Here is a 22473-nt window from a genome sequence, read left to right as displayed (position 1 = left end):
AAGCGCTTCTCTTCGCTGTGTCCCGCCTTCTTCTGACGTCATGACGTCAGAAGAAGACGGGACACAGCGAGGAGAAGCGCTTTTACTGGCTGGGAGCGCTTTCACTGACGCTGCCGGACTGGAGGTAAATTTAAAGCAAAAAAGGAAAGGGATTGATGATCGATCGTGGGGGAGAGAAGAGGGCGGGCAGTTCGGACGAGCGGCGGCGATCCCCGGGCGAAACTAGGTCAAGGCTGACTGAGGCGCGCCGCGCGGGGCCCTCCTAAGCACGGGGCCCTATGCGGCTGCCTCGGTCGCCTCGGCCTAAGACCGGCCCTGAATAAAACAGTTACCCAACGTGGCCACGTTTTGCCCTCAGGCTGCGTCAGGGATAAAAAAAAACTACAAAATAAAAACATACAAATTGAGTTTACAGCATCATTACAAATCAAAACTTTCAAACAATAACTCAAAAAGTATTAAATAATTAAAATAATATTAAAACTATAAAATAGTAAAACAATAAAAACAGAGAACTTCAAAGAACATTAAATAAAACATTGAATACAACAGCAATCAAAGTTTAAAAGAATATATATTCACAAACAGGCAACAGGAGAACATAGTGTGATAGTGTATGTGAAGGCAGAACAAATAAGTCAATGTGTTATCCATAGTGACATGCAATTCAATAAAACATATAATTTCATGTGACTTAGGTGTTCAAGTGCTCATATTAAATATCTAAATATTACAAAAAGTACTTTTCTACATACCTAACAGAGTCTACCCCTAAGAGTAAAAAACAATCAAACCACCTGAAATGCAAAACATATGATAGAATCTCAATGCTTGGTGTTTGCCTTCACATACACTATCACACTATGTTCTCCTGTTGCCTGTTTGTGAGTATATATTCTTTAAAACTTTGATTGCTGTTATATTCAATGTTGTATTTAATGTTCTTTTAAATTAAAGTTCTCTTTACTGTTTTACTATTTTATAGTTTTAATATGATTTTAATTATTTAATACTTTTTGAGTTATTGCTTGAAAGTTTTGATTTGTAACGATGCTGTAGACTCAGTTTGTATGCTTTTATTTTGTAGGGGTTTTTTTTACCCCTGATGCAGCCTGAGGGCGAAACGTGGCCACGTCGGGTGGCTGTTTTAATAAACCACTTCTCCTTTTTTATTCACTCGTTTCTGTGGTTTTTATGTGATCTGCTTTTAAGCATTGTTCTATACACATTCAAAGGCTAACAATTTGCTCTTGTAGGAATGCCTCAGGATAGTATATAATGGGGCTCATTTTCAAAACAAAAAAACCTCTAAAAAGTGGTACAAAGTGGCAGATGGATTTTTTTTTTTTTTTGCCAAAATGTCCAAATCGCTCTTTTTGAAATTCATTTTTAAGATGTTTTTCTCCACAGTTGGTCTAAATCTCAAAGCGGCATGTTTTGGGCGGGACAAGGGAAGGCTTATGATTTGGACATTTTTCTGCAATAATGGAACATTGTGCAAACATCCAGGGCTTCATATAGACACATGCATTTATGCTGCCAAAACGTGGCATAAGTGGTCACGGCTAAATGTTGGCACATAAAACCAACTTATGCTAGTATTCTATAACATCAGTTTCAAGCTTAACTGCTGTTACAGAATAAAATGTTGGTACCTAACTTTAGGTGACCTTTCTGGAGTTGACTTCATAGAGGGCTATTCTATAACTGGGTGCCTAGAAACAGGCACCTGGTAGGAGTTTATTCTATAAAGGAATGGAGACTCCTACTTTCTTTTATAGAATATTTGTGTAACCACAAAAATACGCACCTATAAGTTAGGTGCAAGCGCTTATACCAGCCATAGAGCTGGCATGAGGGCATCTAAGTGCTGGAGAACATAACATAATAGTCTATAAGTTACGCATGCAAGTGCAGTTCCCATCCAGACTTTGCCTATGTGTATGTCTACCTACAAAATACATGCTATGAAAGATACAGGTGTATTATTAACCTATAAGTGCATATAACCTCTTATTAACCTATAAGTGCATTCACTCTGCTGCCCCTCACTACCTCTCCACCCTCATCTCCCCCTACACTCCTTCCCAGGAACTCCGTTCACTAGGCAAATCTCTCCTAATTGCACCCTTCTCCTCCATCACTAACTCCAGACTCCGTTCCTTTTATCTCGCCGCACCTTATGCCTGGAATAGACTTCCTGAGCCATTACGCCAAGCTCCATCCCTGGCCGCCTTCAAATCCGGGCTAAAGGCCTACCTGTTTGATGCTGCTTTTAATTCCTAACTTGTCACCTGCTCGTAACCTTATCTTGTCTTCCTCTCTTCAATAGTCCCTTCCCCTATGTATCCTATCTGTCTGTCCTACCCTTATTCCTTATTTGTTGTGTCTGTCTGTCCTGATTTAGATTGTAAGCTCTTTTGAGCAGGGACTGTCTTTTCTTCATATTCAATTGTGAAGCGCTGCGTACGACTGGTAGTGCTATAGAAATGATTTGTAGTAGTAGTAGTATTTACAAAATAGCGTTCAGTCGGAAGATTGTCATATACACATGGTTGTGCAGTCATAGATGTATGCATGCCATTTCTCTAATGGAATAACTATATAATCAGTGCATAACTTTTCACATCTACTTTACAAAATGCTATGCTATCAGAGAGTTATTTCTCGCCAACTCTGTTAAAGATTCAAGGCGAGTTACATCTATTAGGTAACAAGCTGATAGAGTCACCAGGAAATTAACACACAACTACAGAATACAGATTAAGGTGGCCTTTTACTAAGGTGTGCTGAAAAATGGGGTGCGCAAATGCAGGGACGTTTTGGGCGCACACAGATCCATTTTTCAGCGCGTCTGTGAAAAAGGCCTTTAAAAACTTTTTAACGAAAATGGACGTGTGGTAAAATAAAAATTGGTGCATGTCCATTTGGGGGCTGAGACCTTAATGCCAACCATTGACTTAGTGGTAAGGTCTCTCGCATTAACCATGCGGTGATCACCTACACACGTCAAGTAGGAGTTACTGCCCAATTTTCAATGCGCATAGCGGACGTGCATCAAAAATGAAATTACTGCATGGGCAACGCGGTAGCCAGGCGGTAACTTCAAATTGACGCACATTGGGCGCGCATAGGTGCCTACGCGGCTTAGTAAAAGGGCCCCCGAATAAAAGAAAATCACAGCCCCTCCTCCCCCCGCCAATATAGCAAACCAATGTTAAACAGCGGAGAAGAAAAAAAAGAGTGTGAAAATACAGCTTTAAACAGTACACCCTTAGTTGAAGGAAAAGCTAACATTAAATACCTAACATAGGTGCCAGTCTTTATAAAGCAAGCACTCAGAGCCAGCCCCAGTAACAAACAAACCCTCATGTATACATTTACACTTGTTCCAGCAGGTGTGAATGTGTGTGTACATGCGCATTTTATAAAATACATGTGTACATCACAACTCTGCCTCACCTCTGCTCTTTGCCCTCAAGAATGCCTTTGTGCAATGCATGTTTAAGTACACACCATCTTGTTGGTGTGCATAATAATATGCAAATATTCGGTTGTACAATTTTATAAGAGAGACTTCTCACGTTAAATATGCTCAGTGTGTTTTTTCTAGAGAAAAAGGTGCCGGTACTCAAATGCCAGACCACCTTTCAGGTGTGGGGTGATCACTGAGGGATGTACCCCACAATAGCCAGGCCCCCTGCAACTAGTCACAGAATCTATGACAAGGCAGAATTGATGTGTACAGCCTGATCTCTTTCATTAAAACTTGGGGACCATGGGTCAATTTAGCAGACAATGGAAAAGGTGCCAGTACTCAGTACCCCCAAGTACCCCCTCAAAAGAAGCCCTGAATATGCTTTACATGAAGGAAATTGATTAGAAAATTACCCCAATACGTCCCTTCAGTGTCCATTGCTCCTGTCAAGGCCATCATGATACAGCTACATTTAGGTGAATATTGGTAAATGTGAACATTTCACTTCAGTTTTGGAATTATTGATTGTCATTCATGAATGACAGAGTAATTTCACAAATAACTGATAATGGACCATTGTAGCAATATTTGGTTTTGTATGTCTTGGAGATAAAAGTATTTCTACATTCCCAAAGAGGAAACCTTCAGCTGTAAAAGGATGTGAGATGGTTATCAGGTGACCCTTGCTCATGTTTTTTTGTTTGTTTTTGGATTTTATTATTTTTTTTACTGTGTCTTTTCTCAGGGCGCTCTGGAACACGAAGAGAGCAAGACACTTCGTTTCCAACTTGAGTTCTCACAGATTAAATCAGATTTTGAAAGAAAACTGGCGGAAAAAGAAGAAGAAATGGAAAACATAAAGTACGTAATTGTAAGCAAAAGGCTCTACATTGTGCCAACTTACATGTTGCATCTGAAAAGGGAAGACAAAGTATGAGGAAAAAATGCCATATCTATCAAACTAATCAAATGGACCTTCCTGGTAAGTCAGTCCTCTCTCTGTGGGAAGCAGTCATTAACCAACATAATTGAAGTCAATCTCTAAGGGATTTTGGCATAAAGACATATATTATGGGACATATGCCTTACTGAGGAGGACTCAGAGCAATTAGCAAAATATGGAGTAATGAGGAAGATGTTGGTAGAAGTGTCTATTGTCAGCGGCTCTTTGATTAGGTAAAAATCTGCATGAGGACTTATTTTAATGGATGTTTCTTTGAATAAACTTATGGATTAGGAGGGGTAAGAATGATCTTAAAAGAATTGGAGGAGCTGAATGTTCTTGACAGTGGCATAGTTTCAGATTTTGGGCCCCCAACTTACAATTTCACAAATGGCCTCAAGAGTTAGGGTTCACCTCAAAAGATATGGGAGTGGCCCCTTTCACTGCAGGGGCTACGTAATTAGTAAGTGGGCCCCTTTCACTGCAGGGGCTATGTAATTTACACAACTGGTTTTAAGTACCTGTGCAGTTATCCATCGTGCTACAGGGTACTTTGATCAGCTTAAAATTTTCAATAGCCTTTTATGGTTCTTTGTAGGGATGGGCTGTTGTTTAAAACAAATGTCATTCACCGATAATAGTGAGCACTATAGGGAAAGATTGCATATATGTGCACATAATGCACAGTTTTCTTAATGGGTGTGCACATATGCACGATGGTTTGCATTTGCCTAATGTTTTGCTTATGCACACACGGTCAGGAAAGAGTGCACACTTCTCTGGATTTTGGGTGCTGAAATTTCGGCATGGAGTGTAGACGTGCGTGCAAATAGTTTAGCAAGCCATTAACTAACAATTAATTGATGTTAATTATTGCAGTTAATTGGCAATAATAGTGATTTACATGCACATCTGTCTGTGTGCTATTGTATAAGACGGGGTGCCTAAATCCCCTAGTGTGCAACTCAAAAAGGGGCATAGTCGTAGGAGGGGCAGGAGCATTGTGAAAAGTTGCATACATATTTATGGAATAGCGCCATTTCTGTGCCCAAATGCCATGAGTTGGGCACTGGCATTGACACCGTGGATGGGGGAATCAGCACTAAGCAGTGTTCTATAAATGGCGCTCAACCTGGAGCCCCTTTTATGGCAGAGTGCTTAGTGCCGATGTTTTCTGATACCGATTTATAGAATTCTCTCCATTGGGCTAGATTTTTATATATCATGCCTAAAAAATCGGCTCTGAACAAAAATACGCCTAGGCGTATTCTATAAACTATGCCTAAAAATAGGTGTGTTTTATAGAATACTACTACTACTACTTATCATTTCTATAGCGCTACTGGACGTACGCAGCGCTTCACACTTGAACATGGAGAGACAGTCCCTGCTCAATAGAGCTTACAATCTAATTATGACAGACAGACAGACAGACAGACATGACAAGTAAGGGATAAGGGTTAGGACAGACAGGACATGCAGCTAACACCCGTTCCTGCGACTGTTATTAAATGGACTTGGGGAAAATCCACTATTTCTGGGATAAGCAGTATAAAATGTTTTGTACTGTTTTGGGATCTTGCCAGGTATTTGTGACCTGGATTGGCCACTGTTGGAAACATGATGCTGGGCTTGATGGACCTTTGGTCTTTCCCAGTATGGCAATATTTATGTACTTATGCTAAGTAAAACTTGGTGTAAATTCTGACACCTAAGTTAGGTGCAGAGCCAGAGTATTCTATATCACTGCTCATAAATGTAAGGAATGCCCATGACCTGCCCATAGCCATGCCCCCTTGTGAGATCTGCCTGGTAGAACTTATACGCATTACTTTATAGAATATGCTTAGCGAGCAGTGCATGTAAATTCTAATTATTGCAAATTAGTGCTGCTAATTGCTTGTTAGAGTTCAATTATCAGCACTGATTTTTATTTATTTTATTTATTTGTTGCATTTGTATCCCACGTTTTCCCACCTATTTGCAGGCTCAATGTGGCTTACATTGTTCCATCATGGTGATCGCCATTTCTGGAGTGAGAGATACAAGTGGTATTACATTAAAGATCATGATTGACTTGGAGGGGCATAATCGACCAGAAACGCCTATCTCCATGGGCGTTAATCTCCGAGAACGGGTCCGTGAAGGGGCGGAGTGAACCGTATTTTTTAAAAAAAATAGACGCCCATGCTTTATTCGCCAAGGTGTGAGCTGGGCGTTTTTGCTTTTCACCGATAATGGAAAATGAAATCGCCCAGCTCAAAAACGAATAAATGCAAGGCATTTGTTCGTGGGAGGGGCCAGGATTCATAGTGCACTGGTCCCCCTCACATGCCAGGACACCAACCGGGCACCCTAGGGGGCACTTTTACAAAAACAAAAAAAAAGGTAAAAGAGCTCCCAGGTGCATAGCACCCTTCCCTTGGGTGTTGAGCCCCCCAAATCCCCCTCAAAACCCACTGCCCACAAGTCTACACCAGTACTATAGCCCTAAGCGGTGAAGGGGGGCACCTACATGTGGGTACAGGGGGTTTGGGGGGGGGTTGGACGACTAGTAGCATTAAGCAGCACAATTGTAACAGGTAGGGGGGGGATGGGCCTGGGTCCACCTGCCTGACGTCCACTGCACCCCCTAACAACTGTTCCAGGGACCTGCATACTGCTGCTTGGGAGGAGGGTATGACATTTGAGGGTGAAAGTAAAAAGTTGTGAAACATCATTTGTTGTGGTGGGAGGGGGTTAGTGACCACTGGGGGAGTCAGGGGAGGTCATCCCCGACTCCCTCTGGGGGTCATCTGGTCATTTAGGGCACTTTTTGGGGCCTTATTCGTCAAAAAACAGGGTCCAGGAAAAGTGCCCTAAATTCTAGCTACAAACGCATCCATTATCGGCGAAGGGCGCCCATCTCTGTTCGGGTGATAACCACGCCCCAGTTCCGCCTTCACCACGCCTCCGACACTCCCCCGTCAACTTTGTCCGCATCCGCGACGGAGTGCAGTTGAAAGCGTCCAAAGTTCGGCTTTCGATTATGCCGCTTTATTTGTTTTTGTGAGAAGAACGCCCATCTCCCGATTTAGGTCGGAACTTGGGCGTTATTCTCGTTCGATTATAAGCAGGATAGTGGATTTAAGCAGTCAAGTATAAAGAGTACATATTCGGAATGAGGGATAAAGTGGTATTGTGTTTAAGTTCATTCGTGGTAGAGTAGACCTTGGTAGTCAAGTACAGAGAGTTGGGCTTGATAATCAATTAACTTATTCATGCAATTTAGCAGTGCAGCCAGAACTGCTACTACTACTACTTAACATTTCTAGAGCGCTACTAGGGTTACGCAGAGCTGTACAAATTAACAAATAAGGACAGTCCCTGCTCAGAAGAGCTTACAATCTAAAGGACGAAATGTCAAGTTGGGGTAGTTAAGATTTCCTGAGAAGACGTGTAGTGATTAGGTGCCGAAGGCGACATTGAAGAGGTGGGCTTTGAGCAATGATTTGAAGATGGGTAGGGAGGGGGCCCGGGGTATGGGCTCAGGGAGTTTCTTCCAAGCATGGGGTGAAGCGAGGCAGAAAGGGCGAAGCCTAGAGTTGGTGGTGGAGAAGGGTACTGAAAGGAGGGATTTGTCTAGAGAGCGGAGGTTACGGGTGGGGACATAAGGGGAGATGAGAGTAGAGAGGTAAGGAGGGGCTGCAGATCGAGTGCATTTGTAGGTGAGTAGGAGAAGCTTGAACTGTATGCGGTATCTGATCGGAAGCCAGTGAAGTGACTTGAGGAGAGGGGTGATATGAGTATATCGGTTGAGGCGGAAGATAAGACATGCGGCCGAGTTCTGGATGGACTGAAGGGGGGATAGATGGCTAAGTGGGAGGCCGGTGAGGAGTAGGTTGCAGTAGTCAAGGCGAGAGGTAATGAGAGAGTGGATGAGAGTTCGAGTGGATGAGCGTTCGAGTGGTGTGCTCAGAGAGGAGGGGGCGGATTTTGCTAATGTTATAGAGGAAGAAGCGACAGGTCTTGGCTATCTGCTGGATATGCGCAGAGAAGGAGAGGGAGGAGTCGAAGATGACACCAAGGTTGCGGGCAGATGAGACGGGGACGATGAGGGTGTTATCAATTGAGATAGAGAGTGAAGGGAGAGGAGAAGTGGGTTTGGGTGGGAACACAATAAGTTCCGTCTTGGCCATGTTTAGTTTCAGGTGATGGTTGGACATCCAGGCAGCAATGTCGTATAAGCAGGCCAGTACTTTGGCCTGGGTTTCTGCAGTGATTTCTGGTGTGGAGAGATAAAGCTGGGTGTCGTCAGCATAAAGATGATAGTGGAAACCATGAGAAGAGATTAGGGAGCCTAAGGAAGAGGTGTAGATTGAAAAAAGAAGGGGCCCAAGGACAGATCCCTGGGGAACTCCAACAGAGAGCGGGATAGGGGAGGAGGATGAACCATGAGAGTATACTCTAAAGGTACGATGGGAGAGATAAGAGGAGAACCAGGAGAGGACAGAGCCCTGGAACCCAAAGGAGGACAGTGTGTCAAGAAGTAGGTTGTGATTGACAGTGTCAAAAGTGGCGGATAGGTTGAGGAGGATGAGGATTGAATAGTGACCTTTAGATTTGGCGAGGAACAGGTCATTACAGACTTTAGATAGTGCTGTTTCTGTCGAGTGTAGGGGGCGAAAGCCGGATTGAAGTGGATCCAGGATGGCATGAGAGGAGAGGAAATCAATGCAGCAGCTGTGAATGGCGCGTTCAAGTATCTTGGAGAGGAAGGGTAGGAGGGAAATGGGGCGGTAGTTGGAGGGACAGGTAGGGTCAAGTGATGGTTTTTTGAGGAGTGGTGTGACCACGGCATGCTTGAAGGTGTCTGGGACAGTTGCAGTGGAGAGAGAGAGGGTGAGGATATGACAGATGGTGGGGGTGATAGTAGGAGTGATGGTGTTAAGTAAGTTGGTGGGGATGGGGTCTGAGGAACAGGTGGTGGATTTCGAGGAGGAGAGGAGATGGGCGGTTTCCTGTTCGGTGATAGCAGGAAAAGAGGAGAAGGAGGCCTGGGTAGGTTGGTTGAGAGAGTGGGTTATAGGATGAAGAGGAGGAGAAGGTTTAGTGGTGAATTCAAGGTTGATCTTCTGGACCTTGTCACGGAAGTAGTCGGCCAGAGATTGTGGAGAGAGTGAGGGGGGAGTGGGAGCGGAGGGCACTTTGAGGAGGGAGTTGAGGGTGGCGAAGAGACGACGAGGGTTAGAGCTGAGGGAATTAGTCAATTGGGTGTAATAGTCCTGTTTAGCGAGGAATAGGGAAGATTGGAAGGAGGATAGCATGAATTTGAAGTGAATGAAGTCAGTATGGGCGCGAGATTTCCTCCAGAGGCGTTCAGCCGAACGGGCGCAGGAGCGAAGGTATTGGGTGCAAGAGGTCAGCCAGGGCTGGGGATTGGTACGCCTTGTGGGATGGGAGATGGACGGTGCAAGGGTGTCAAGAGCAGAGGAGGGAGTGGCATTGTAAGTGGAGACAGCTTTGTCAACAGATTTGGAGGACAAGATGGAAGGGAGGAGATCAGAGATACAAGAGGATAAGATGGGGGGGTCAACAGCCTGGAGATTTCTGGACGTAGTAGTTAGTGTGGGGCGAGATTGAGGGGGAGTGTGCTGCATACATAAGTTTAGTTGCCATATATAGAAGTTGCTGGAGTATGTGCAAATAGTGCTTGACCTTTAAGAAAGGTCTACACCTTGTGCAAATACAGCACACTATTAATGACAGTTGTTTTAAAGCAAACAAAAATTAATAACAGCAAAAAAAAAATCTTAAAAAAATGTTCTGGCTGTTCCTAGTTCTTTGAGTTAATCAGGCATCTGGACATACTCGGCCTTTGATAGCTACCAGCAAACAGAATGTATATTAGTGAAGTATCGGGGAATTCCTTTCTGCCTTGTGGTTAGTGCAGCAGACTTTGATCCTGGGGAACTGGGTTCGATTCCCACTGCAGCACCTTGTGACTCTGGGCAAGTCACTTAACCCTCTGTTGCCCCAAGTACAAATAAGTGCCTGTATATACTATGTAAACCGCTTTGAGTGGAGTGCAAAAACCACAGAAAGGCACTATATCAAGTCCCATTCCCTTTCCCTACCCTTAACTAAAAGCAGTAGGTATGGGATGAATTTATGATACCTGAATTTATGATATTTAAATAAACTACATTTTGCAGTTAACACATGCTAACTGCAAAAGTTAATCTGCAGTAACTGTTGGGGGTATTCCCAGCACTTAGAGGAAGGCAACGGTGTTACTAAAGTGGGACAGTCATCACTACAGCAGTTCCACTGATATGGAATGCAGTTAGCTATAGCTATGGAGGTGTAGTTAACTGTTGCACATCAACAAGGCCTGTATTACGTGCAAAACACATTCCCCAACCTCCACTGCCTCCTATTATAAATTGCTCCAGCAGTTAACACACACTATTAATGCAGGGTAAAACTCATGTTAAAACCTAATGCAGTTTAGTAAATTAGGCCATAACCAAGGCTGGATTTATATGCATTGAGGCACCTAAACTATAGCATTTAAGAGCCCCCCCCCCCCCCTCGTTTAGTAGTAAGTAAATTTAAGGTTTAAGATTTCTGTGCTAACGAATAGCAAGGCCTTTCCTGATGTGAGGCCCCAAGCCGTTGCTTGTCTTGACTTGCTTATACATAAATCCGGCCCTGCATGTAATGAAGCAACTAGTTCTACCTTAAGTACATAAGTATTGCCATACTGGGACAGAACAAAGGTCCATCAAGCCCAGCATCCTGTTTCCAACAGTAGCTAATCCATGCCACAAATACCTGGCAAGATCCCAAAAAAGTACAAAACATTTTATACTTCTTATCCCAGAAATAATGGATTTTCCTCAAGTCCAATTTAATAATGGTCTATGAACTTTTCCTTTAGGAAGCCGTCCAAAACCTTTTTTAAACTCTGCTAAACTAACCACCTTTACCACATTCTCTGGCAACGAATTCCAGAGTTTAATTACACGTTGAGTGAAGAAAAGGTTTCTCCGATTTGTTTTAAATTTACTACTTTGTAGCTTCATCGCATGCCCCCTAGTCCTAGTATTTTTGGAAAGCGTAAACAGACGCTTCACATCAACTGTTCCACTCCACTCATTATTTTATAGACCTCTATCATATCTCCCTTCAGCCATCTTTTCTCCAAGCTAAAGAGCCCTAGCTGCTTTAGCCTTTCCTCATAGGGAAGTCGTCCCATCCCCTTTATCATTTTCATCGCCCTTCTCTGCATCTTTTCTAATTCTACTATATCTTTTTTGAGATGCGGCGACCAGAACTGAACACAATACTCGAGGTACGGTCGCACCATGGAGCGATACAAAGGCATTATAACGTCCTCATTTTTGTTTTTCATTCCTTTCCTAATAATACCTAACATTTTTTTTGCTTTCTTAGCTGCAGCAGCACACTGAGCAGAAGATTTCAACATATCATCAACAACTAGATCCCTTTCTTGGTCCGTGACTCCTAACGTGGAACCTTGCATGACGTAGCTATAATTCGGGCTCCTCTTTCCCACATGCATCACTTTGCACTTGCTCACATTAAATATCATCTGCCATTTAGATGCCCAGTCTCCCAGTCTCGTAAGGTCCTCTTGTAATTTTTCACAATCCTCCCGCGATTTAACTACTTTGAATAACTTTGTGTCATCAGCAAATTTAATTACGTCACTAGCAACTCCCATCTCTAGGTCATTTATAAATATGTTGAAAAGCAGCGGTCCAGGCACAGACCCCTGGTGAACCCCACTAACAACCCTTCTCCATTTAGAATACTGACCATTTAACTCTACTCTCTGTTTTATATCTTTTAACCAGTTTTTAATCCACAATAGGACAGTACCTCCTATCCCATGACTCTCCAATTTCCTCTGGAGTCTTTCATGAGGTACTTTGTCAAACGCCTTCTGAAAATCCAGATATTATCAACTGGCTCACCTTTATCCACATATTTGTTCACTCCTTCAAAGAAATGTAATAGATTAGTGAGGCAAGATTTCCCTAAACTAAATCCATGTTGGCTTTGTCTCATTAATCCATGCTTTTGAAAATGCTCTGTAATTTTGTTCTTTATAATAGTCTGTACCATTTTGCCTGGCACTGATGTCAGGCTCACCGGTCTATAATTTCCCGGATCTCCTCTGGAACCTTTTTTAAATATCGGCATTACATTGGCCACCCTCCAATCTTCTGGTGCCACGCTTTATTTTAAGCATAAATTACACATTACTAAGAATAGTCCCGCAAGTTCATTTTTCAGTTCTATCAGTACTCTGGGATGAATACCATCCAGTCCAGGAGATTTGCTACTCTTCAATTTGTAGAACTGCCCCATTAAATCCTCCAGGTTTACAGAGATTTCATTCAGTTTCACCGACTCATCAGCTTTGAATACCATTTCTGGAACCGATATCTCTCCCAAATCTTCCTGGGTGAAGACCAAAGCAAAGAATTCATTTAATCTCTCTGCTATGGCTTTGCCCTCCCTGATCACTCCTTTTACCCCTCGGTCATCTAACGATCCAACCAACTCTTTTGCTGGCTTCCTGCTTTTAATGTACCTGAAAAAAAAATTTACTATGTGTTTTTGCCACCAACACAACCTTTTTTTCAAAGTCCCTCTTTGCCTTCCTGATCAGCGCTTTGCATTTGACTTGACATTCCTTATGCTGTTTCTTATTATTTTCAGTCGGTTCCTTCTTCCATTTTCTGAAGGATTTTCTTTTAGCTCTAATGGCTTCCTTCATCTCACTTTTTAACTATGCCGGCTGTCGTTTAGTCTTCCTCCTCCTTTTTTAATACGCAGAATGTATTTGGCCTTGGCTTCCCGATGGTGTTTTTGAACAGCATCCACGCCTGATGTAAATTTTTGACCATCGCAGCCGCTCCTCAAAATTTGTTTTTCACCATTCTTCTCATTTTATCATAGTCTTTTTGAAAGTTAAACGCTAACGTATTGGATTTCCTGTGTATACTTACTTCAAAGCTAATATCAAATCTGATCATATTATGATCACTGTTATCAAGTTGCCCCAGCACCATTACCTCCCACACCAGATCATGCGCTCCACTAAGGACTAGGTCTAGAATTTTTACTTCTCTCATCAGCTCCTGTACCAGCTGCTCCATAAAGCAGTCCTTGATTTTGTCAAGGAATTTTACCTCCCTAGCATGCCCTGATGTTACATTTACCCAGACAATATCGGGGTAATTGAAATCACCCATTATTATTGTGTTGCCCAGTTTGTTTGTGTCCTTAATTTCCTTTAACATTTCTGCATCCGTCTTTTCATCCTGGCCAGGCAGATGGTAGTACACTCCTATCACTATCCTTTTCCCCTTTACACATGGAATTTTAATCCATAGGGATTCCAAGATGCGTTTTATTTCCTGCAGTATTTTCAATCTACTTGATTCAAGGCTCTCCTTAACATACAATGCTACCCCTCCACCAATTCGATCCACCCTATAACTATGATATAATTTGTATCCCGGTATGACAGTGTCCCACTGGTTATCCTCCTTCCACCATGTCTCAGAGATGCCTATTATATCTAATTTTTCATTTAGTGCTATATATTCTAACTCTCCCATCTTATTTCTGAGGCTTCTGGCATTCGCATATAGACATTACAAACTATGTTTGTTGTTCCTATTTACATCATGCTCAGTACTTGACAGTATTAATTTGCAATCTTTTGTCTGATTTTTATTTTTGTTTAAGGACACCTGATCTACTACGGTCTCTTTTGCAACCTCACTATCGGGAAACCCTATCGTCCCTGTTTTGGTGATATCTTTGAAAAATACCTTATCCCAAACCATGTGCATTTGAGCGACTGTCTGCCTTCCCCCAGTTTCTAGTTTAAAAGCTGCTCTATCTCCTTTTTAAATGCCAATGCCAGCAGCCTGATCCCACCCTGGTTAAGGTAGAGCCCATCCTTTCGGAATAGGTTCCCTCTTCCCCAGAATGTTGCCCAGTTCCTAACAAATCTAAAACCCTCCTCCCTACACCATGGTCTCATCCACACATTGAGACTCCTTATCATTGTGTTATCACATAGTAAACAGGTTTGGAGTTTAAGGTGTGCAAACTTGGTTATACTGTTATGATTAAATGATGATTAACTTGCTTTATTGATAGAAGGCAAAAACACACTGGTAGTGGGGGAGGCGGTGGTTTTGTATTTATTTTTGTAGTGATACTAGATACTTGCAGTGCCATAAATGGTGATAAGTGCTCAGGTATCATACATTCTTCCCGTAAGAGTTTGTCAAACATGAATGGGCAATAGGCGTGGAGGAGTGGCCTAGTGGTTAGAGTGGTGGACTTTGGTCCTGGGGAACTGGGTTCGATTCCCACTGCAGGCACAGGCAGCTCCTTGTGACTCTGGGCAAGTCACTTAACCCTCCATTGCCCCAGGTACAAATAAGTACCTGTATATAATATGTAAGCCACATTGAACCTGCTATGAGTGGGAAAGCACGGGGTACAAATGTAATAAATAAATAAATGTTCATTTGGTGTACAGTTCACTGCCCTTTTGCCTGATCAGATCAGGATCAAAGTTCATGAGCTGTGATTCACTTATCTGCATGCACACACACCCACTCAGGGAACTGAGACAATAGCTGGAGAAAAACTATTTTAAGTAGGTCATAAAAGCTATCAGCTGTTGCAAACATAATTCTTGAATTCTTCCTATCACTGCTGGCAAATGCAGATCAGAGATTCCTTAGCCAGCAGGGTTTTCAAAATATCTGAGCATTCATGAGCTAAATTTATATGCACTGCCTCCATTGCATGCAAGTCATCTCATGCATATTCATTGTGAATATCCAAAAACCCAAAGTCCACCAACAGAGATATGGAAATCACTGGTGTAGCTTTGCTTGATGTCTCAGTATCTATTATCACAATACATCTTGATTGTGGTGCACATTACAGACCCTATTTGCAAAAAGAGTTTTCCCATGGAGCAGAATGAGAGAAACCATTTTTTGTTATATTACAGAAAAATTATGTTTTCTTAAGCTTAGGCCTTTCACCTACCAATTTGGAATGGCTACTGAATTAATTTAAGTTCATTGAAGGCTAATGCACAGGTCAGGTTTTCTGAATAATCCGAATGAATAGGTTTGACATAGATTAGCATACATTAGGCAGTGCATATTCATTCAGATTATCCAGAAAACCTGGCGAATTGATATTCCTGGAGTCTCTACTCTTGATTTAAGCTATGATACTGAAGTGTAGCCACTTGCATGCAAAGTTCACTCCCAAAACTTGATGAGTTTGCCCCCTACAAACTAAGCAAGCTCCTAATTAGGATGTAGACAAACTGAGTCTGTCATTCCTAGGAGAAATCAACAACGCATCATCGAGTCCCTGCAGTCTACCTTAGATTCCGAAGCCAAGAGCCGAAATGAAGCCATCCGGCTGAAGAAGAAGATGGAAGGAGATCTGAATGAAATGGAGATTCAGCTGAGTCATGCCACCAGGCAGGCTACAGATGCAACGAAGTCTGCGCGATTCCTTCAGGCCCAGATCAAGGTACATTATAGAGCAGGCATGGGCAGCCGGAAAATGTGTGTTGTTTTTTTCAGATTTTTTTGAAACAAATGTCAATAGTGCATTTTTTTTCTTAAGTATGTGCACTCTTTTCCAACAGTGTACACTATTATCTGCAAACAACATTCATTTCCAACAACAGCCTATCCCTACATTATAGTGTCTCAGGATCCAGACAACCATCATGGTAGGAGGGGACAAACAAATATAGTAAATTAATGAAGGGAAATGTTAATTTTACAAACAAGCACAGGAGCCCTTTTACTAAAGCTTAGTGTGTGCTAACAAACATTAGCATGTACTAAATTAAGTCTCAAGTTTATTAGGAATTTGCTATCCTGCTTATCGTAGAAAAACGTCTAGGCGACATACAGTTTATAATTGTAAAGAGAAAGGGAGGGGGATGGATGTGACAAGAGGGGTACTGGGGTGGAACTACAATTTCGATAGGACAGCATGGGATAGTACAAAAGGAGGGAATGGAGTCGTTCAGGCTCACCTATTTTATACCTATGGATCATGTGGCACTTTTTGATTCTAGGACAGAAAGGGGGTTTTAACTCCCAAAAACTAGTCAAAATGTATTTAGTACAATAAAAAGTATCACCTTAAGAAGGGATGGGGGGAGGGAGAGGGAAGGGATGGTGTTAGTTCGCACAAGTAATAATCCCATGTTAAATTTTATTGAGACTCTATGTGAAGGATTACTAATAGAAGTAGAAGGTTTGTGGGGGGGTTGGCAGGTGGGTGAGAAAGGGAGTTCGGGTGGAGATGAAGGGGGAGGTTGGGGAGGGGGTGGGGGGAAAAGGTGAGAAAAAGGTTGATGGTGTTGATTTTTTGTTGTATATGACAGACCCACAGGACATTTCTGTTTTCTGTACCCCTGAGTTTATTTCAGTGTTGTTTACCATCAATAAAAAATGATTAAAACATAATATAGTAACTCATAGGATATGATGATGTTAGTAGTGATTATATTGAACTAATAATTTACCCAGTGTTAGTGTCCATAATATATATGCATGAGATATATTTAAATAACTAACTAACTAACTAACTACTAACATTTCTAAAGCGCTACTAGGGTTACGCAGCGCTGTACAATTTAAACATAGAAGGACAGTCCCTGCTCAAAGAGCTTACAGTCTAAAAGACAAGAGAACAATCTAAAGACAAGTGTACAATCTAGAGGACAAGTGAACAGTTAATCTGATAGGGTGGATAGATTGGGGCATTCTATATTTCTCAAGCGGTTAGGCTTGAGTGAAGCCGGAAAAAAAAGTATCACCTTATGGCTTTTGTATTTATTGAAGTGGACTAACATGGCAACCTCACTACTTTATAAAAATTACTGAGCACCTAATACAGGAAAAATGGCCCTATTACAGAATGTACCTTTTGTAACATTGTAAGCCACATTGTGCTCGCTCTAGTGGGAAAATGTGGGGTATAAACGTACCACAAATAAATAAAATAAAAAAATGTGCTACATCATTCTGTGTTAGTTTTGTGTTAGTTTTGACACTGCATGTGCTAAGCATGTGTTTTTTTCTTTTTTTGGAGGGGGTGTGTCAGGGGTAAAGAATGGGTGTGGATACACTAATCAGCTATCACGTCAATATCCCACCATCCTAACTGATTAACGCAGCCATAATGCAGGATCCCTACAGAAGAGGCAGTAAGGGTTCCCACATTAATTTTTTTTAATGGCCACGTGCTAATGCTAGCAGTAGCACACAGCCAGAAAAAGATATAATAGCAAAAAGCAGAATTTACAACCACTCTAAAAATGGGCTTAACATATGGGAAAGTCCTGTGTAAAGATACGCTAAACCCATTTCTTAGCAAAGCTTAGTAAAAGCGCCCTGAATTAGCAATAGACATCTTCATGCTGCAGTAGATCGTTAAAATTACATCAATGTAATATGTTCTTACCTAGCCTGAGAAGAATGGATAGTGAGCAGTAACTTGGTTCCTAGGCTTACCTTATCAGTGTATTTGCCGTGTGGTTGTTGCAGGACCTGCAGGTGCAGCTCGATGATGCTATTCACTTGACTGAGGACCTGAAAGAACAGAGTGCAGCGACTGAAAGGCGCAACAGCCTCCTGCTCTCTGAGCTGGATGAGTTGAGGGCCGCCCTGGACCAGACGGAGCGTGGGAGGAAACTGGCAGAGCAGGAGCTGCTAGAAGCTACGGAACGTGTGAATCTCCTGCATACCCAGGTTTGAAACTGGCTGGTAATCTGGGGGAGGAGTACAATTCCGTGTGAGCGATGCAAAAAGTTAGTAGGTGGCGTTCTAATGGGTTCAGAGATGGAGAAGATGTTGTCTAGCAGTCAGAGCATTGAACACCTTAGAATATAGATCTGGGATGCAATTCACTTTTACCACATATACTCTGTGGCACCTCAGATAAGTGAGCTGTCTACTCATGACCCAGTTGACTCAACTAAAATTGGATATTAATAATTTAAGACTGTTCCTTTTGACTTTGCTCCTTTAGAAGCCTCCATGTAGTATAATGTTGGTATATGCTACTATGCTATCCATGAGAAAGCTCTGCAGGAACCAAAACAATATGCATTAGTTTACTGAGGCTTGAGCAGTACCAAAATTACTTATTTTGTCATTCACTTACAGATTGCACCAGTAAAGATATGTGGGTTACTGCCCGCAATCCAATACCACCGTTACAAGTTCCACCAATATTATCAGGAAGTGAGGATTGCGTTTGTAATAATAAATAAGCTGTAATAAGCTTTTTTACATCTCTGAAAGCAAAAAGTTTAAAAAGGGAACAGATTTAAGTCTGTATTTGCCACATCCAGTGTTATTTTGGTGGAGAAATCTTATACAGGTTCTTTTCTTTCAGAACATCGGCTTGATTAATCAGAAGAAGAAACTGGAGGGTGACATCTTGATGATGCAGAATGAAGTGGAGGAGGCCATGCAGGAATGCAGGAATGCTGAAGAGAAAGCAAAGAAAGCAATCACTGATGTACGAGTTTGGGGGGACTTGGAGGGCGATTTTCAAAATAAACATAGGTTTCCTTGGAGACTGCACATGACTCAAACCTTAATTCCCTCACATCCACTACTACTGTAGAATCTTACAGTATGGGACCCTATCTGTGTGAGAGGACATGTATGAATAAAGCTGAAAAACTAAGACCCCCATCGTATGTAACATGGACCCATTTTCATATCACTTCCCAAAAAAGGGAAACAAAGCCATAGTTTATGAAGAGAGAGAGAGAGAGCAGAACATGTTTCTCTTCTGGCTTTAAAACAGCAGAATTATTAGCTAGACTCCTCAATATGCCCAAATTCACTATGTCCTTATGTTCCTTAATTGAAAATCTTAACTGAGTTGTTCCACGCCACTGCAGGCAGCAATGATGGCTGAAGAGCTCAAGAAGGAACAAGACACCAGCGCTCACTTGGAGAGGATGAAGAAGAATATGGAACAGACCATCAAAGACCTGCAGATGAGACTTGATGAAGCTGAGCAAATAGCACTCAAAGGGGGCAAAAAGCAGATCCAAAAATTGGAGTCCAGGGTAGGTTTCATGTGCCATGTCATTCTGCTCCAACCTTACACATATTTAGAGGAAAACCATTGACTCTGGTTGAGGAAGACAAGTGGGATTTCATTCTCTTGTATGAAACATGGAAAAATGAAGGCAGATAAAGACCATATAGCCTATCCAGTCTGCCCATCCATGCTATCTACTATCCCTTCTTCTCCCTTGGAGATCCTATATGCCAAACTTCCTTGAATTTAGATACAGTTTTCGTCTCCACCACCTCCACCAGGAGGTTTGTCCACAAATTCACCACCCTTTCCATGAAGAAGTGTTTCCTCAGGTTATTTCTGAGTCTGTCCTCTTTCACTTTCATCTTAAACCCCCTCATTCCAGAGCTTCATTTCAATTGAGACTCATCTCCTGTGTATTTATGCCACAGAGGTATTTAAACATCTCTATCATATCTCCCCTCTCCCACCTGTCTTACAGAATATACACATTGAGGCCAATTAGTCTGTCCCCATACACTTTATGATGAAGACCACTGATCGTTTCAGTAGCCTCCCTCTGGACCAACTCCATCCTGTTTACGTGTTTTTGAAGGTGCAGACTCCAGAATTGTACATAATATGAGGTCTTACCAGAGTCTTATAACAAAAAAAAAAGAGCAAAATTTATCTATAGAAAATATTTTTGACTTATGGGATCCAGTAACAAATTTAATCACAAAATCTTTTGTGTACACGGGAACAGAATTTAACAGCCTCTTACAGCAAGGAATGGGAATCAGAACTAAGCAAATTAACATATATTCAATGATTTTGTGGGAAGGCTCCTTTCAATAAAATGACTGTGGATTTAAACATGCAGTAATGATGCAGGGGGCAAAACCAAAACTCAGAATAAATTCTCGGGAGACAAGTGGGTAATAATAAACAGAAGAGCATAGGGATGGGCTGTCATTTGTGACGACCTAGGAAATGTCAATGACATAGCCTATTTTGTTACATGTCATTACCAAACAAAAACACGGCATTTCATGTTTTGGCATAGTGGAGTCATACATGCATGAACTACTGCACATGTGCTATTTATTTATTTTTCCATATTTGTATCCCGCTTTACACCAAAGCAGGTTACAATCAAACATATGTAAAATAAGCAGACACAAGACATCGTAATATTTGCCCCTTCAATATTCTCAATAAAACAGTTCCAGTCCTTTGGGTAACTATTTGAAACCAGTCCAAAATCATCCCTCTAGGAAGGCCTTTATAAAACAATGTGCACTGTTAGAAAAAGAGTGCACCCTCTTTCTGAAATAGTGCTCTCACAAAATGCCCAGCCACTCGCCTGGGGCTAACACTGCAACCACTTAGAGGGTCTAGCCCCAGCACAGCTCAAGCCTGCTTGCACGGGCATGTGCTCTACACTAGAACCCTCCTCCCACTGACTGAGTCACAACCACCTCTGGGCGAGTATCCCGCTCTCAAATTATCCCCAGTGATTTCTAGGTTACTGGGGGCCACACTTCCAGTGGTCCCACAGTTCCCAGAAAGCACTCACAGGCTCAACACACAAACCACCAGGATTCTTAGCCAATCCAGGCAAGCAGAGGCAATAAACTAAAAAATGTTTATTGTCATGAAATATTGAACAGTTACTGCTTTGTCACCCTCCTATCTCCATGCATATCTCCCTGTCCCTCATCCATCTGACTCTTCCTGTCTCTCACCTATCCACCCTCATCCTGTTAGACTGTCACTGAAATGCTTTGATGTTTCACTTATATATACTGTCACCTACCAACATTTGCTTATTTCCGATCTGACGAAGAAGGGCAACCTTTGAAAGCTAACCAAGAAATGCATTATGTCCAATAAAAAAGGTATCATCTTATTTTCTTTTCCATGTTTTATTTTGTTTTATTTCTATTGATTACCTGTAACAGCTTTAAATGTAAACATGCACCTCCTACTGGCCAAAGTAGAGAAATACACTTCAAGAATTAATTAAGGCAGTTTTACAGGCTTAAACCCCACTGTTTTGAAACCAATCTACTATATGGAAAGAGGGTGCACTATTTCCAAAGAATGGCTAAAGACAAAATGACACAATGGTCAAACAAAAATGAACAAAATGGAAATTCCCATAAACAGGAGAAAAGTCACAAAAGGAAACTTTTCTGGTTGCCTATCTCTAGAAGAACGAGAACTGTATTTTAGGACAGGATTCATCAAGACCCTTCTCCTATTCTGTGTCTATAGGAACAGACCTTGCTGAATCGGGTCCTAGTACAGAGTAGCCAAGAAAATCTGAACTGATTAGTCACTTGCAGCCTGCTGACCTTCCTGTATGTAAGAATAAATGTATTTCCTTTACAGGTTCGGGAGTTGGAAAATGAATTGGAAGGGGAACAGCGTCGCAACTCAGAGGCACAAAAGGGTGTCCGTAAATTTGAGAGGCGCATCAAAGAACTGTCCTACCAGGTACAGTGCCGGAATGGAAACAGCACAGGCCAGAAAGGGATAGAGGACAAGCCATTGACCCCCTAGATTCTAGATATCGCGCCTAGAGATCGGCGCCAAAATCGTCACAGATTCTAATATAATGCTTGTAGCGTAACAAGCTATAATGAGCACTGATTAGAATTTCGGTGCACAACTCGCTAATCATATTCTATAACGATGCGTGCCGAATGTCTAACGTGCACAGGCAAAAAGGGGCATGGTTATGGGCGAGGAAATTGACTTTTGGTGGGCGTTCTGAAATTTATGCACCTAGTTATAGAATATAGCCTAGTGTGCTGAAATCTACGTGCCGGGATTTACACCACGTTTTCATTGGTATAAATAAATGCTCATAGATTTAGAGGCTCAAATATCAACAAACCATATTCTATAATCTGCA

General features: G+C 42.0%; 1 protein-coding gene across 1 annotated transcript in view; it reads left to right on the top strand.

Annotated features, from left to right (window-relative positions):
- Positions 1 to 22473, top strand: part of MYH15 (myosin heavy chain 15) — a 160287-nt gene that overhangs the window by 124342 nt on the left and 13472 nt on the right. Inside the window, exons 35-40 of the mRNA XM_030204176.1 lie at positions 4224 to 4339; positions 15827 to 16019; positions 18056 to 18259; positions 18909 to 19034; positions 19426 to 19596; positions 21948 to 22052. Coding sequence (XP_030060036.1) covers positions 4224 to 4339; positions 15827 to 16019; positions 18056 to 18259; positions 18909 to 19034; positions 19426 to 19596; positions 21948 to 22052 — 915 coding nt within the window. The remainder of the gene's footprint in view (positions 1 to 4223; positions 4340 to 15826; positions 16020 to 18055; positions 18260 to 18908; positions 19035 to 19425; positions 19597 to 21947; positions 22053 to 22473) is intronic.

The sequence above is a fragment of the Microcaecilia unicolor genome, chromosome 5 (genome assembly GCF_901765095.1).
Source record: "Microcaecilia unicolor chromosome 5, aMicUni1.1, whole genome shotgun sequence".
NCBI lineage: Eukaryota > Metazoa > Chordata > Amphibia > Gymnophiona > Siphonopidae > Microcaecilia > Microcaecilia unicolor.
This window is presented reverse-complemented; position numbering and strand designations above follow the sequence as displayed.